This window comes from Colius striatus, chromosome 1 (genome assembly GCF_028858725.1).
Source record: "Colius striatus isolate bColStr4 chromosome 1, bColStr4.1.hap1, whole genome shotgun sequence".
Lineage (NCBI taxonomy): Eukaryota > Metazoa > Chordata > Aves > Coliiformes > Coliidae > Colius > Colius striatus.
In genome coordinates, this window is record NC_084759.1 from 130,141,015 (window position 1) to 130,159,119 (window position 18,105).

At 34.0% G+C, this 18,105-nt stretch overlaps 1 protein-coding gene across 3 annotated transcripts in view; it reads left to right on the forward strand.

The window, feature by feature from the left end:
* The window catches only part of CCDC91 (coiled-coil domain containing 91), a 147,723-nt gene that overhangs the window by 85,331 nt on the left and 44,287 nt on the right, over positions 1–18,105 (forward strand). For all 3 annotated transcript variants that reach the window (XM_061988803.1, XM_061988805.1, XM_061988804.1), the window contains one exon: positions 6,161–6,268. In XM_061988803.1, the coding sequence (XP_061844787.1) occupies positions 6,161–6,268 (108 nt within the window). The remainder of the gene's footprint in view (positions 1–6,160; positions 6,269–18,105) is intronic.

Here is an 18,105-nt window from a genome sequence, read left to right on the forward strand (position 1 = left end):
TAAGACAGTTTGGTCATTGAGTATAATGTGTATCGAGAACATTAATTATTTCTAGTGGCAAAAAAAAACTCAACTAGAAGATGGAACTTCTCCCAAATGAATTCTAGCATTTAAGCTACCTTATCATACAACTAAATTATGTCGTTTACAGACACTAGAACATGTTCTGCCCCCACTCCCCCTCAAGGATCTAGAAGGTTCTAGCATATTCTACAATTCTTCTATTATTTTGTTATTTCTTGCATCATAAAGACTGCTTTGGTAAGAAGAATCCAGATATGAAAACTAACATCAAGGAATCTGTGATATTTTAGAGTTTAGAAGGTTTGGTTTTGTCTGTAGTAGTTTTGTGGCTAAGTTCCACTGGTTTTAGTCCTGGTAAGTTGAGAGATGCATAGAATAATTTCTTTCTTTTTGAAAGGAAGAAAACACAATTGTAATTCATCTGATATCTGATAGATTTTGAGAGAGGACTTGAAGTTTGCCTTTCTGGATCTGACTGATAGTTTCTTGTCACTTCTTTCAGTCATCTAAAGTTCCTACACTGAATCTGAGAATACTGAGCTAGGTTAATTGTTAAAATATGTGATATTTTAATCTTGTCCTAGTTGGTTTGGTGGGGTTTTATTACCAGATAAAGCCTACTGGATACCTTGTCAGTGTAATTTTTTTGAAGTAATCCTGGGGTTAGAAGAATTAACTACAGACATCTCTACCATTCTATGATTTTATCATCATAGAATCATAGAATGGTAGGAGTTGGAAGGGACCTTTAGAGATCATCTAGTCCAGCCCCTCTGCAGAAGAAGATTCACCTAGATCAGGTCGCATAGGAACATGTCCAGGCAGGTCTTGAATACCTCCAAGGAAGGACACAACCCCTTTGGGCAGCCTGTTCCACTGCTCCCTCACCCTCACAGTAAACTAGATTTTTCTTATGTTTAAGTGGAACTTTTTGTGTTCCAGCTTCATCCCGTTATTCCTTGTCCTGTTGATAGCTACTGTGGAAAAACAGAATGTCCCAAACTCCTGACACCCACCCTTTAGATATTTAGATATTTGTAAGTGTTAATAAGATCACTCCTCAGACTCCTAGACTAAACAGCCCTAGTTCCCAAAGTCTTTCCTCATATGAAAGATGTTCCAGTCCCCTAAGCATCTTGGTAGCCCTGCGCTGGGCTCTCTCCAGAAGTTCTCTGTCCTTCTTGAGCTGAGGAGCCCAGAACTGGAGACAGTACTATAGATGAGGCCTCACCAGAGCAGAGTAGAGGGGTAGAAGAACCTCCCTTGATCTGCTGGCCACGCTCTTCTTGATGCATCCCAGGATGCCATTGGCCTTCTTGGCCATGAGGACACATTGCTGGCTCATGTTTAGCTTATTATCAATCAGGACTCCCAGGTCTCTCTCTGCAGAGCTGCTCTCCAGCAGTTCCCTGCCTGTATTGGTGCAGAGGGTTGTTCCTTCCCAGGTGCAGGACTCTGCACTTGTCCTTGTTGAACCTCATGAGGGTCCTCTCTGCCCAGCTCTCAAGCTGATTGAGTTCCTGCTGAATGGCAGCACAGCCTTCTGGGAAATCAGCCAGTCTTCCTAGTTTGGTGTCATCAGTGAACTTGCTGAGGGTACATTCTATCCCCCCATCCAGGTCATTGACGAAGATGTTGAACAAGACTAACCCCAGAATTGGTCCCTGTGGAACTCCACTGGCCTCAGGCCTCCAACTCGATTCTGTGCCATTGATCACCACCCTCTGGGCTCTGTCATTCAGTCAGCTCTTGATCCACCTCCCTGTCCACTCATCCAAGCCACACTGCCTGAGCTTCCTGATGAGGATGTTATGGGAGACAGTGTCAAAAGCCTTGCTGATGTCACGGTAGATCACATCCGCTGCTCTCCCCTCATCTAGCCAGCCGGTTATGCACTCATAGAAGACTATCAGGTTGGTCAAACAGGATTTCGCCTTGGTGAAGCCATGTTGAGTCCCCCTGATAACCATCTTATCCTTCTTATTTTCAGTGATAACTTTCAGGATGAGTTGTTCCATCACCTTTCCAAGGATGGAGGTGAGACTGACCTCCATCAAGTCTTTAACCTCTTCCTACCAGGGCAAGTTCTCTGCTATCCTGGCCATCCTGTTATCCTTAATGGTCTGGGCTTCCCAAGGGCTGGCCATGATGTGTTGATGGAGCACCCTTTTCTTCCCCCAATAACTTTCTCAGTGCCTACTTTGTGCTGTTGTTTTCTTTTTCTCATCTATAACCCAAAACAGCTCTATATTAAAGTCTGAGTATTAAAATTTGATTAGCTAAGATTATGCCAAGTTGAAAATTAATTATAACTGAACTAAATCTAACAAAGCAATGTCAGATTTGAAGAAGGAAATGTTAAGAGGCCCTATATATATGTTTTTATATATATATATATTTGTCTGTTTACTTGGAGCTGTGATTATGCTTTTGGGATTTTTTCTGGGAATCAGAGGAAAGATTCCTATTTTATGATATCTAAATATACTTTGCTTATATAGTGCATAAGCCTTGTCCATTCTGTCTTTGATTAGTGTAAAGGCACCAGTTCAAATGATGATGTAGTTAACTATGGTGACACAGCCACTATAGAGACTGTAATTTGTTCTTATATTCATACTTGGCTTTGTATTTGGATTTTAAGCAAATTGCTTTAAGTAGTTCCTTATCTGAGGTGCCATGGTCCTTTAAACTGTTGCCTGATACGACTTACATAAGCTGTTGAGAGGCAGAAGATCTTTGAAAGCTGTGGAAATTACAAGTGGGAAAAGAAGATCTAGTAACTGCCTGAAAAAAATGACTATTTGGCTCTATTAAAGACCTAAAATGGGACCTTACACTTTTGGTTGAAGTCAGATGTAGTCACAGATTGTGAAGTATGTTGTGCAGAAATTAAAAAAAAAAAAAAAAAAAAGCCAAGAGGTAGTAAAGACTAGTTGGTAAATGTAAAGAAATACTTACAATCTGAACCAACCACTTCCATTGTGACTGGAACAAGCATAGACTGAGGCCACACGTGATAGGAGTGTAAAAAGAGATCCACATCAACCCTGATGTCTCATGCTACCACAGTCCTGAAATTTACTTGATACAGGACACTCTGTGTCAAGGGAAGTCACTGCACCATATATAGAAGAAGTAATTAATTACCAAGAGCATCAATATTGAAATAGTTCCATTTGACTTCATGCAACAGATGCCAAAGGCAACATTTTGCTATAATCTTACTTGAAATGATCCAACGAGCTATTAAAAGGAGAATACTTCAAGAATGCCAGTTTGGTAGTAGGTCAGTGGTCACAAATTTATGCAACATCAGCCCACCATGATAATTTGTAATTAATTAAAGAAGAAAGTGTTTTTTCGGCCGTAGTAAGTAGTTACACAGAATAGCAATTAATCAAAAGACTTTGTGTCATTGTGCTGAAGAAAATATGTAACTTTGACAGTCAGAGATGCCTATCATCAAGTAGCTGAAAGTGTGTTTTAAGTTAGTAATTTAGATAATTATGTTTTTAATCAGTAATTTAAGTAGTTGATTATCTTGAAATTCTCAAAACTTTGAGTGTATATCATGTATCTCTGCTGTATTTACCCCATCAAGAAACCTTAAATAGTGATTGTCATCAGACAAAGAAGAAAATTACCTCGTTTTTAACTCTATGTTTTCTTTTTCCTTTGGCCTTTTTTTTGTCTTGGAAAGACACCTTTATGTTCATATTTACTTTTTGTAGTCAGGTAGAGCCAGGCAGATGTGAGATATATATGATGAACATAGTAGTGTTGTACAGCAACTGTTAGATGAAAATTAAGGGAAATTGACATGTTTGGATTTTAATTTATTTTTTAAATTGTTTCTGATAATTTGTTGCATACAGGACATGATTTCAATGATAAATGAACAATAATGAAAGTTTCATTTTAAAGGGCAAGATAAATTTGTCTAGTTATGGCAGTTCTGTATAACACTTCTCCGTTGATACTTCAGAAGAGTAGATTGTTTTTTAGAAGTGCCTATCTGACAGCAATGACAACTAAGACCAGTCCTGAGCATACAGATTTTCTCATGAGAACAAAAACATTCTGCATTTCAAAATAAATTAGAGCGCAGCATTCTGTTTTGATTGTAAGCATATCTGAAAATCATAAGGTTCTCAGAATCTTTAGATTCCTCTTTGAAAGGAGAAATCTCATTTTTATAATTCTTTCGCTATTTCAGAATATTATGTAACACATCTCCTCTTAAGTGACTTCAAAAGATTTGTGCTTTGGCATAAATAACTTGCTCTGTATTTTAAAGGCCTGCTTGACTACTGATCTGTTGAATCTCTCAGTAGAAAATAGAAATATTTGGTTTGAGATTTTTTTTTTTATTTTGTAACGTGGAAGCTATCTGTGAAGAACTGTGGGAATGGAGGAATTTTTTCCTCTGTCTCCTTACTCAGACAACTAGTGGAATAGGGTGAATTCCGTGGTACTGTTTATATTAGTAGCATATATGATAGAAAATGAAGACTTTTTTTTTTATGTGGAATTTTATGTGTTTTCTAAACAACTTGTTTCTTGTAGCTTAATGACCATTCTAGTGCTATTTTCCCTAACATCAGAATTAGATTATCTTTTTTCTTTTGTGCCCATTGAATTCTCGCTCCAGTAGTTTAGGCAAATAAAAAACCAAAACCCCAAGGAATAGACTTGATATTTGCAACTGATATGTGGCAATTCTATGCTTATAAATATTAGGATTTAGCTTATAAAATTTCACATACAGAAGTTATACTTCCTTGAGAGTCAAGTTTTTGTGACTGACTGAATTTATATGAATAAAAGAATGAAATGTAGTTGGGGGAAAAAAAAAAAGGCTTTTTGGAAAGTAAAGTTATGGCTGATTAAATCCCCTGCAAACTCCAGTAAATATATTCTCACACTTTAATTGCAGTATACATGAAGCACCACTTTTTACCATTTAAATCTCTGAACCTGTGCTGAAAACTACTACCATACTATTTAACATTACTGACATACAGATTTTGTCATAAGGGACTAATTAGTGGAAAATTTGAAAGGGTAGTTCAAAAATTGTCAGAAAGGTCTTTTCAATATATTTTGTTTTTTAAAAAAAATATTCAAAAATATATTTAATGTGTATGCTATCGTCCATGAAGTAAATATATTTTAAAAATAAAAATGGTTTTGAATTTGGGATTTTTTTTTCAACATTGGGGCCTGTTTTCTATAAAACTTGTCTGTTTTAACTTATGCAGTAATTTCAACTACCTCATTTATATTGATTACCAGTTAAAAATAGTATGCTACATTGTGTATAAACCAATGAATATTTGGAAAGTGATATAAATATTTTATAATATTAGGGAAAAAGACTTGTATAGCATGAATTAAGTAGATTCTTTGTTAAAATACCATCGTTGTTTGTGGAAGCTTGAGTGTAATTCCTCAAAAGATAATTTTATTTTTCACATGTCTTAAATTTTTTAAATGTCTTTTTTTAAATTCAGATGATGGAAAGTTCTGCATTTGAATACACTTATGCATGCACACATGCTTACACACAGAAAGTTCCTAGTTTTTATCATCTTTTTGTTACTGTCTTGATACTTCTACACTTTGACTTCCACTGCTTTATATTTAAGTGTGAACTTCCTGGAGGGGGCATCTTTTATGTTTTAAATTACTCAGAATTTCCATCTGCTTTTACTTGACTTGTGGTTGTGAAGATCATGCTTGGCCCATGGGATCTTACACTGTGCCGAGAGGATGTGGAGTTTTGTCAGCCAGGGAAATATGTCTGGCTTTTTTTATTTCTCTCTCTTCAGCAGCTTTCATATGCTTCTCTTCTTGTGTGGTCCCAATAAACTGTATGTATTTAACAGAAATACTCTCCTCCTCTATCTTCTACCATTCCCTTTTAAGCAGACTGTGTATTAGAAATCTGAGACCCAAAAAATCTTAGTCCTGACTGAAAACCAGGTAGTGCTACACAGAAAGGTACTTTAATAGTTGCACATTCCAAATTTATAACGGCATTCCACATTCTAGTTATACACAAATATTAATAGACCTACAGTAAACATCCAAGTTACGTCTTTGTTGAATATGATGTACTTTCTTTTTGCAGGCACTGCTACAATCTACAGTTCAGCAGCAAGAAGCAGCTATTGAAAAACAGTATATGCTAGCAATTGAGAAACATTCTCATAAATGTGAAGAACTTCTTAATGCTCAGGTATGGATGTGCACATAGAAGAATCTTTGTGATTTTCTTTTAGTGTCAACTCTTTTCTGATTGAAAAATATTAACAAATATGACTACCAAAGCAAATTAATTTTTTACCTTATGTCCTCAGTATAGAAATAAGTGCAGGTATTTAAAAATACCTGTATATAGGTAATAAATTAAATACAAGTATTTAAAAATACTGATTCTTCATCTATTTGGATCAAAGGTGTTTTACAACATTTAAACCTGCTTAGAACAGATTCAGTAGAGTGTAGCATTGAGAAAAATTCTCAGAGCAACCTAATACTCCTTTAGCAGCTGCCATTTTCTGTAGAGAAAAACACGCTATTATTTTTAATTTATGTAATTAAATGCAGGATTCAATTTGCACAAATTTGTCATCCAAATTTTTTTATGCTTCTTAAGTGGTAGACACAAACATCCATTGTGCAAACCTATTTTTATTTCCTAGAAATCTCACATTAAAAAAAAAAAGCTAGCTATGAGAAATTACACTAATCTTTAGAAATATATATACACAAATAGGCCCGCCTGTATTGGATCATTTAAGATGATCTGAGAAAAATCACACTGTGTAGCAAATATTTGGTATTATATCCATTGCCGATAAGTATCTGAACAGAGTAAACTGGTCTGTTACTGAAAATATAGATGTGACTTTACATACAGCTGCTAAATCAAAATAATAATGAATATTAATATATATATATTTTTAAAAAGCCAAATAATTTACTAACAGCATCCAGAGATTGTTTACATTGCAACTTAAAGTATTAGCAATTATCTTTTAAGTACTGCTAGCAAAATTCTAGTGACTATATGATGGATAGTAGTTTTTTATTTTTAATTTTCATGGGATATATTAGACCTAAATACATTAACAGTCTTCTTATTGGATTAACCATTGGGGGCTGGACTAGGTGATCTCTAAAGGTCCCTTCCAACCCCTACCATTTTATGATTCTATGATTCTATGATTTCCGAGTGTTTTATGACCAATTCAGTCTTCATACCATATCAATTCATATTTAGTGCAAACATGTATGAAGTATGTAAGCATCTGTATAAACAGTAAGTATTAGTTTGGAGAAATCAATTCCAACATGAATGAGGAGTTTATCGCACAGAACCACAGTTATGTAATGCTTACCATAAGCTTCTTCCTAAAAACAAGTAAAAATGCATTTTAAGAAAAATGTTTTGTGTTTCTGAAACAAATGTATTGTTTACTGACTTGATACCATTTTCTGAACATAAAAAGTGACTGAACCGTATGAAATCTTGAAGCATCATAGGAAGATATCTTTGAGAGATAACTTTTTTGATTGAGGAAATATATTACTCTCATGATCTGATATATGTACATTGCAAACCAAAAAGTGGGGACAGAAATATGAAAACGTGTTCAAGAGGTTAAGATTTACCTGTGAAGAATGCAACGATATAAAGGACGTATTCTTAGTCATAGGACAGGAGAGTGCTTCTGATTCTGATATAATACATTGTCCAGTTCACATAATGTCTTCACACAACAGAATTTAAAACGTGCTTTGGATCTCAGAAAAGGTTTCTAATTGTTCACAAACTTCCAAGTAAATTCTCATTCAACTCAATCAAGGTCTATCACCATTAATTGTAATATAAAACTGGGATTTTGAAACCTAATCAAGTAGACAATTGTAAGTGCTTATGGCAGAACTACCAAGTTTAATAAAATATCATTTATACTGGCACATTTTGTTAACTCAGAAATCTTTTTTGGAAGAGAAATGTGTTATATGTTTTTGTTCTTTTTGAATATATCTATTGATATATTCTTTTTTAATATATCTATTCTTAAATGTATGCTTTGATGTTTGTTTGAAATATTTTTTGAGATGATTTTGTTCTGTGATAACAATTAATATGGATGAAATGATTACTAACGATTATTTACCAAGTCGATTAATATTTTATGTTATGGAATTGTACATGCATATCCATCTTTACATGGAGAGTTATGGGTATGTCACTGTAAAGATATTTTTTTTAAGCACAGCAGTAATGATACAATGCAAGTATGTTCTGCGCACAAACATAAGGGGTTTTTTTTGTTCCCATATTCTTGTCTTACAAGCAGTGCTTTGCCTTAAAAGTTTTAAGCTCAATAGAACTTTGTCAGCCCTCATATTTTTGATCTTTATTTGCCATTCCTTCTAAATTTTCTGTTGGTTTATTTCCAGCTCAAAGAAAAAAAACCCAAATTTCTTATTAAATAACTACTTTCTCATACTTTCTCCTAAATCCTATTTTTCCCCTAAATTCTCATACTTCCTCACAAAAATGTCTCTTTTGAGAAGGAAGAAACGTTGATTTTTACTACTTATCCTTAATATATCATTAGAATTTATTGAAATCTCTGATTTTTAAGGTTTATTTCATCAGAGAGTTCTACCTGGGGTTGGAAATATATGTTAAAAGTCTGTCTAGAGAAATACCACTCTGCTGCTGATTTGGTCAGTGTACAAGACTATGACAAGGCTACATCTTTGAGGCTAGGGGAAGGTGTCAGTCCTAGTTCTATCTCAGTTTCTTGCTGGACAAATTTTGGCAGTTCATCTTTGATTGTTACATGTGAGGTTTTGGCATCATCGTATTTTTGTCATCATCTACAGGAGGGAACCATCAGCCCATAGACACAAATTATCTTGAGTTCTATGTCTTTTCACTGTACTCATCTGCTAGTTCTAACTGCATAAGTCCAAATGTTTAGGACATAACTAAAATTGAAGAAGCTTCTTCCGAGTAAAATTCTAAGCTATTTCACATTCTGTCCTTCAGATTGATGCCTTCTCCAAGTAAGAAAGTTCTTCCTAAAGTAAAAAAGTTCTGGTCTATTTTCTAGTTTACTTTCATCTGTGTGAAGTTCAATGTAGTGCCTGATATGCTATACTGAACTGCCTAATAGTGAAATGTCTCTTTGTATTAATTGTTATCACTAAGCAATGCTTTTGAGACAAACTCTTGAGAGATAAGATGGCCATATCAATTGCTATTCAGTTACTGTCCACAGATGTCAGATATTTCTACATCTACTCTTTTCTTAGTCGATTGATGTAATTTCTCTTGAATATCCAATCTCAGATGTCCCCTAGGTCTGGAGCTTATGGATCCACTTCCCTCTTTCCTGGAATGTGTTTGAAGGACCAGTTCCCTCAAAGAAATTGATGATCATTATAATGGATGCTTCCTAGAGAACAATCTGTAGGACTACTGTTTCTTTTGTTGTTTTGTTGGGTGTTTTTTTAAGGAAATACACTCTCATATCAGCATCATTATCATTTTCTGACACACAAACATATTTGATGTTGACTGCTGTAAATGAACACCAGCTTTGATCTTGTGGTTTAGCTCATGTGCTGCATGAACATATATACTGAAAAATATGATCAGCACACTTTTGAATAGAAATTTTCAGTACTCAGAAAATGAAGACGTATAACGGCAAATTAAGAAAAGTGCTTTGGTACAGTCAGGTATTGGTCAGTACTATTACTGAGATTGCACCTGGGGGAACAATAATGTATTTTGTAAATTATGAGTATTGAAAACAAAACAAAAGCTTAAGCAAACCCCAAAACCAAACTAGACATCTGAGAGTTAAATTTATCTCTCTGTGAGATTACTAACAAATTTCAATAATTTTCAATCACTTTCTTTACTAAGTGCTAGCAATTCTTGACAACTGAGGCACAGAAAAGGTCTACAGGCTATGCATACTTTGATTTTTAGTGTGAAAGAGCAGTGATTTTTCACATATATATAATTTTAGTCCCTTAAGCATGAGATATATTTATGGAGAAGTATGGTTTCATCACTGAAGAACTGTATCTATGCAATTGCCTGGACTGGATGCAGATAACACGGGCAGATATTACTGGAAATATTCTACTGTTCCATACTTCAATACGTGGAATAGATTTTTTTCCTCTTTCCCCATTTGAATAGAAGTATTTGAATAGAAGCAGTCTGCTCAAACATCATAGTAAGATTTTCTTCTAAAAGGAGAGAATACACAGAGAATGAGTAACTTTAAAAAGCATGGATTGTAAAAAGCACAGTAAAAAGATAGATTAAATAAACATCTGTTATTTATAAGTGTTTACTATGTAGGACCATGAAATTCTAAGATATTTTCTCATCAAGGGTGCTAGATCATAAGCATGGTAATGTAAAAGGAATTACCTGTTTTCGAAGGAAGCTCTGGAAATGATGAAATATCAGAAATTTCTTTCACTATATGATCAGAGTAGATGGTATTAAAAATGTAGACTACGTTGAGATTGTTTTTTATATTCTTCCGTAAACCAGTCAATGATCTGTGTATACCTGCAGCAAATCACTTCTTATTATTATGATAAATCCATTTCTCTTTATTTATTTATCATGTATTTGTCTTTCCTTATCTTGATAGTTTCCTTCCTTACTGTATTCTAAACAGTGTGAAAGGGACATTCTTGGATGGGGAAAAATTAAAGTGTATGTGAAGTGAGACTCAGATCACACATTTTGTCTCTTAAATTATGACTTCTCAATATTTCTCTTTATGTAGTCCCAAAGAAACGGTATCCATCAAAGAGATACAACTGGGCATTCCATGTAGTGTTTTCATGCTTGGATGTAGTTAAGTGAAATATATTTTACTGTGGTCCTTCATTACATTAATCTGCATATTTTCCATTTTTATTCGCATTAAACAAGAATAAAACCAGACAAGGAATAGAAGTTCAGTTGCATGAATATGCTCTTCCCGGGCTGTACTGTTTTTTCTACTCAGTAAACCCTTAAGGATGTGTGGCCTGTAGTTTTCCTTTGTATAGAGTATATTGTGCTGAAATTTTTCAAATAGTTTGAGAAGCCAAAGGAGCTGCTAGCATTATTGCTCAGACAGAACAGTACCAAAAGTGTCACACAAAAGGGAGAGAAGTCAGTGAAATGCTTCCTCTGTGCTTTTGCATGTTGTTATTTTTTGTGGTGATTTTATGTGAAGCTGTGAAATATATCTTGAATTTGTACATACAACATTTAAGATAGATAGATAGCCCTATATCCATAATTCTTTCTCTATCACTGTTTTATAATGTTGACTGTCATTTGTATGTTAACTAGAAGTTCAAAATCTGTTGAATGGCACATGAAATCTTATGCCCTTTTTTGAGACACACTCAGAGGATGGAGTAGCACGTTTTTCTGTAGTGTCCAGTGATAGGACAAGGGGTGATTAACAAAAGCTGGAACACAAAAAGTTCCACTTAAATGTAAGGAAAACCTATGTTACTGTAAGAGTGACAGAGCACTGGAATGCACTGCCCAGAGAGGTTGTGGAATCTCCTTCCTTGGAGGTTTTCAAAACCCACCAGGATACATTCCTGTGCAACCTGATCTAGGTGAACCTGCTTTAGCAGAGGGCTTGGACTAGATGATGTCTAGAGTCCTCTTCCAACCCCCACTGTTCTGTGACTGTGAGAAATACTAATGTAGCTTCAATTTGAAAACAGAACAGAACAGAAGTTCCATTTCGTAGAATTCAGTTTGTTTAAGTGTGTGATGCTTCCAAGAACAGCTTGTAGACAAACAGAGAACTGATGTGACTGTGCTAATTAGCTGTCAGAATGTGTTGGAGACCTCACTTTTTCCAGTGTTTGGGTGATGCATTTTGGTGGGTTTTACATAGCCTTCTGTGAAGAGTACCAGCAAGTTGTCTGACAGTTCCTAAAATGTCAAACGTGCAAAGTACTTGTCTTGTATAGCAAATGATTGTTTGTATGCTAGAGATAATGTTTATTTCATTCAGAAACTTAGTTCCACAGTCAGGAAGTATAATTTTCTATTATTTCAAATCTATTTTTTATAGATATAGTTTTTTATAGATATAGTTTTATATCCATTCATAATATGCAGCATGTTTATATAATGATGCTTATTTTATGAACTTTGATTATTCAGTTATTTCCCTCTTGTAAGCAAAAGAGGCTCTATGTTTTTTCCCATCTAATGGTAGTAGTTTTGAAATCTATTTAGTGCCTCTTCTTGAGAGAAGCTTATGCAAACTAGATTTTGATGCAGTTTTGAGTATTTTCATTTTTAGGAAACATTAGCCAATTTTATATTGAGAGTAGTAGGTACTTAATCCTGGAGACTTGCAGACTGAAAAAAATGAAGACTACAATGGACGTAACTTTTCTGGTTCATTAATTCTGACTATGACAGGTTTGGAAATTCTTGAGAGTATTTGTCATGTCTCCTTCTTTGGATATTACCTCTCAGTTGTCAGAAATCTTGCAGTTTTCTGTTGTGTGAATAATAGTTTATTCATTCCCTCCAAAATGAAGCTGTCACTGTCAGTCATTCCTGTTATGTTTTCATCCAGTTCACTTTGCACCTAACCTCTCATCCTTAAACATAGTTCATCTAGAGCTGACTTTTCAGGTCTACTGCTCTTCTGTCAAAAGCAAAGTAAACTTTCTCAGAACTTCTTTGTTCTCTGGTAGTCCATAATTAGAGACTAAAAAAAAGTAAAATAAATCTTTATTTAGAATCTTTTAAATTCATTTATTCATGAGTTCATAGTACCTCCTTGATTTCTGTCTCTAAAGAGAGAAATAGAGTTAAAAGATCAAGAGTCAGCTCTTCCTTGCAAGGGGAAGGCTTTTGTTTGTTTGTTTTCCTTAAATATTGATTAAGTTTGATTTATCCTAACTTTTTGGTTTGATTTTGTACACGTTAACTTTATAGCAACTATTGGGTAGTATTTACCTCCCAAAGTAAAATTTACATTGCTAAGATCCAAAAAGACATGTGTTTTTAAGTTTTTATAAATGTAAATTCTTACCAGAGTCTTTTAATTGCCTTTAAATTTGCTAGTTATACAGTGACTTTGCAGTCACTTTACGCTGCTAACTCAGCCAGGATACTTTCAGAGTCTCAATGAAAAATCTTGTCAACTCTTGTCAATACCGAACAACTAAGTAATGTAATATACTTTTTCTCCTCAAATATTTTTCAGTCACCCATTGTTGATTTTTTTTTTCCCCAAAATTTTACTGTCTTCCATTACTGAACATTTTGCTGTTTATATTGCTCATATTTTCGGAGTTTGTTTAGGAGCAATTCTGTGAGAATTCATACAGGTTGTGAAATTAAATGGATGACAAAAAGAGAAGGGCTAATACTTTCTTTTACGTCCTATATTTCCTAAAGCTGTCTGTGTATCCTTAGGACTTTGAAATTCCTGGGTTTTTAAATATCCTCTATTACTATGTATGCATTGTGAGACAAATATTTTCACTATTAGATGGCTGTCTAGCTTTTAACTTTATTTATAAGAACACTGAAGGACATATGCAGCAAAATTTTTGAGCTTCATTTCGGCCTCTTCTGTGCCTCAAATTATCCATTTTGCGTACTGTCTGTATACCGCTGAAGTATAGGTTTACTTATTACCTCTATTATAATTTTCTTTATATTTTCATTGCTTTAGCTTTTCTGGTTTAAAAATGTTTTACTGATTCCTGATCTTTCTCTTAGAAAAGTTTTGCTTCTTTGTTAGTCACTTGGACCTCAAACTGGTAAAAAGATACAGTTCAACCATGCAGTAATAAGTTATAATTTGAGGAAGTCAAAATATGTAACAGATGTTGGAATTCTTCAGGCAGATTTTCCACCTTGTGCTGCCAAATACTCAGATGCCACAGATAGTGAGGACAGTGGAGGAAACCACTTACGATTAACAGATCTTGTCATTTGACTTAGATGTAGTTTAGCAGTGGTGAAGAAAAGGTGCTTTTCTATGGAGTTTTAATCAGGATGCCTTTTTCTTCTGGACAGTAGGATGTAATAAATGGGTGTATTTTGGTAACTTTACAAAGTCGTGCTGCTATAATTTGTAGTTTTGTTATGTCATCTTCCTCTCACAGAGATATTGTTTCCCTGTGTTATTTATTCCTGCTGTTAGATTCCTTTGTAAGAGACAGAAATAAAATAACAATTCTGAGGGTAAGAATGTTTCTTGTTAAAAGGGGTGAACAAATTTGCATTGGTGAATTCTTAAATAGCCCAGTCCACCATTTTATTATTCCAGGTGATGAATGAAGTACTGAAACATTTGCTAAATGTTTCAGAATATTTTTCCCAAGTCTTGAGGGACAGAAACGGTTCTATGTCCATGTGTAATGGAGATACAAAAAAAAACCAAACCAAACTGCAGATGAGAAATAAGATGTTATTATGCTTGTTAAACTTCTTCTGTTAAACTGCTAGGTACAATGCAGTTTCATTAGATTAAAAAAAATACAGCAAACTCTTTTTTCACCGAGGATTAATTAAACATTCTATTTTAATGTACTTTTTTTCAGAATGATGCCATTAAAAGAAAGTTCTAAGAGTCATTTCATTAGTGTGTGAAAATTATTTCCTCAGATGAAAGATCTGTGAACTTGTGAAATATCAATATTTTCTTGCAGTGATACTACAAAATAATGCAGACTTTTTTTTTTCCTGCTTAAGATACTCTTCTTATCTTGGATTGTTCTGTAACACTGTTTACTGTTTTGGTTTTGAATTTTATCTAATCGAATAGTTTTACATAAGCTATGAATAGCTGCTAACAAAATTAATTTATCCATACAGAATTTGGTTATCTGTGCACAGTGGTTTACTCAATAACATCAAGGAACCAGCCTCCAGAAATATAAATTGGATGTCTATTAGTTATGGCAAAAGAATTGTTTGGTATTTGTGGATGAAATTGTATACATCTTTTGTTTCAAATGAAACAATACAGGGCCCATGAAAAAACTGTCTATATTCTTAACAAGCATTTAACTTCATGAATGACTCTATTTTCTGCTTTTTTTTTTTTTCTTAATTCCAGTTCAGGATGTGCAAAGAATTATAAATTTTATTAAGTAAGTAAATTATTACTTATTAAATAAGTAATTACATTATAGTTACTTATTAATAGCTTTAATGCAGCATTTTATCCACAAAATGGCTCATATCTTGCATTATTTCATTCACTGCTTGAATTGTTATGTGTACTTTGTAATACTACAAAAGAAGATTACCTGAAAGAAAAATGTCATGATTCCTCAGAAATAAATGTAATATATAAAAATAACAAAAAAAGACTTACTAGTAGCTATTGTGATTAAATCTGTTTACAATGTATTCTGTGACTCACATTCCAGGAAAAAAAGAAAGATTTTTTTTTTGCTTTAATTTTTTTTTTACAGGAATCAAGAAAAACCACAGGACCTCTGTATTTATATTTGAATCTACATCAAACATTTTTCATTTGGAACTATTGCCTAGAGAAGTTCTTGGTGGGAGAAAAACAGTATAACCTATTTTTGAGTGCCTTTTGTATTAAGTTGATTTTCAGAATACTTCTCTTAATACTCTCATGCTGCTTTCCAGAGAGGAGGGTGGAAATGCTAGTATTTCTTTCCACTTTGGAATACTACTTTTTAAAAATGTTTGAGTTCTTTATTTTATTGGAAAATACTTTCCTGGGTCTTATTAGACCATCATGTCCCACTACAATTTGGTCTCCAGAATTTTTACACGTCAGAACTTTAAACTCTTAACCCTATACTTCCTAAGCAATAAAAGGAAGCAAATTACAACTTTGTCAGAAAGAGGAATAGGTAAGGGTGCTTGACCTAGAAGCATTAGTTCAAACTGATGCGTTGAAGAGCTATACTATTTGTTGTACCTAAGTTAAAAGGGTTTAGATCTGAGTATTTCTGCATAGTATTCTACTATGCCTTATAGATATGTATTGTGAATGTGCAGCTTAGCACACTTATGCTGGCTAAAAACTTCCTTCTTTGGAGTGCAGTTTTCACTGAGATGTATTTTTTCCTCATGCTGATTCAGTCACCACAATTCCAGTTAGGACGTTATTTATTTATTTATTTTTAAGATTATGTGTAGCCATGACTTTTCATCAGTAAGATATGTTTGTTTAATAATGGCTGGATAATTGGATTCAAAGCCCCACATGTTTAGAATTTTCCTACCTTTTTTTCTGATTCTTCCATTGTTGATTAGTGAAGGAAAACTTCCGTTTTAAAACTTCATGGACGCTGTCTTTCAGTCTACACAGGTTAGGGGTTTTTACCAAACTTAAAACTCCAGAAGTAGGTCATTATCACAACTTTCACAGGAAAACTGGAACAGACTTGATTATTTTTCACGGAACTATTAGGTCTGATGAACTCATTCACCTACTTACAGGTGGCTGATCACTCCTTTCTGAGAGCTTTTATTAGGTTTACTTGTTGAAGCATGGGTAATATACTCCTGACAGTTGCAATTACCAGGAGACCTCCAACTTCGACATCTACATAAGCCTAAGAGGAAGTAGCCTCTACACTGCTTGTGAATAACAATTCAGTATATAGATATCTCTGAGTAATGCCTTAAATCTCAACAGACTTCCTTTATTCCTCTAAAGCTGTCTAACAGAGAGGACATACTCATAACTCTTATCTGTGGAAACTGGAAATGCTGAATAAGAATACTTCAATTCATGTCCTTTCTGTAACTTTTACTCCTTTTGAGAAGGACGTTATGAGATATTTGCCTAGCTGTAGGCATTTATCTCGGCAAATATGATCTTTAATTCATCAGTGGTCTGTATTGTAAAAAAAAAAATCTGCAAGCCAAGTAAATGAACCTAGAACATCCCACAATTTCTGTTAGCTAAATAGACCAGAGTACTTGAAAGCTCTAAAATGAGGAAGTGCTGAAGTGAAACTGTCATCTTTTTTATGTTTTTTACCTTGACTCCCTTTCATAATGTCATCTGAAAGATCTACTGAGGAGGACTGACTGTATCTAAAGTTCACTATGACCATTTAGTACTAAATTCATTCTGCATATGTGTAGAAAATTAATGTACCTAATGCTTCTGTAAAGTAACTTCTACTTAAAATATATATGGATTATTTTAAAATAGGAAGTACAAAGCTAGTTAACTTAATTTAAATGCTAGTTCCAGAGAGGTTACAATAGTTTGCTATGTGGAGACATTTCAACTAACTGCTTGGAATTTTATTCATACATTCATTAATAATTTCCTCTACTGCTTTTTTTCAAAATCTGTCAAAATCATGTCATTATAAGGAAATAGCTAAGATTTCCTTGATTGGTGTCAGAAAAGGGAATGCACAGAAACCATTACTATCCCTCACCACATTTTCTGCATAAGTGTTATGTATAATCTTGGTATCTGCGTATACTTTTGAAAGATCTGTGCTTCTGTAAAAATGATTCAGGCAACAAGGTAGTATGTTCTTTTCTATTAAACAGACTAGTAATACCACTGAGCTCTCTTTGTATCATTTTAATAAGCACAGCTTTCAAGCTGATTCCATGACTCTGTATGAGGACTAATACTACTATGGAGCGTAATACTTTGGAAAAAAAATGAAGGGATTCTTGATAAATAATTAAAATTTTTATTAATTACCTGAAGAATGGAAACTTTCTTCCTATTTGTTGTATCTATGCTAACTATGCAGTAAGGACTTTCTGGACTCAAGACCTGTTTCAGGGAGGAGCAGTTCATTTAATGACTTATTCTACTTTGTCTATTTCCAGTTACATTTCTTTTCATATATTTATATTTTAATAGCTTGAAGTATGTTTATTTCTGAAAAAGAAAACTGTTTGGCCAAATAGAAATTCTGAAGCCGAATAAACAGTTCTTCAAGGTTTTTCTCTAGGACCAGTACAAGAGAATTTGCTTTACTGGGTTGTATGGACAGCTGTTACAT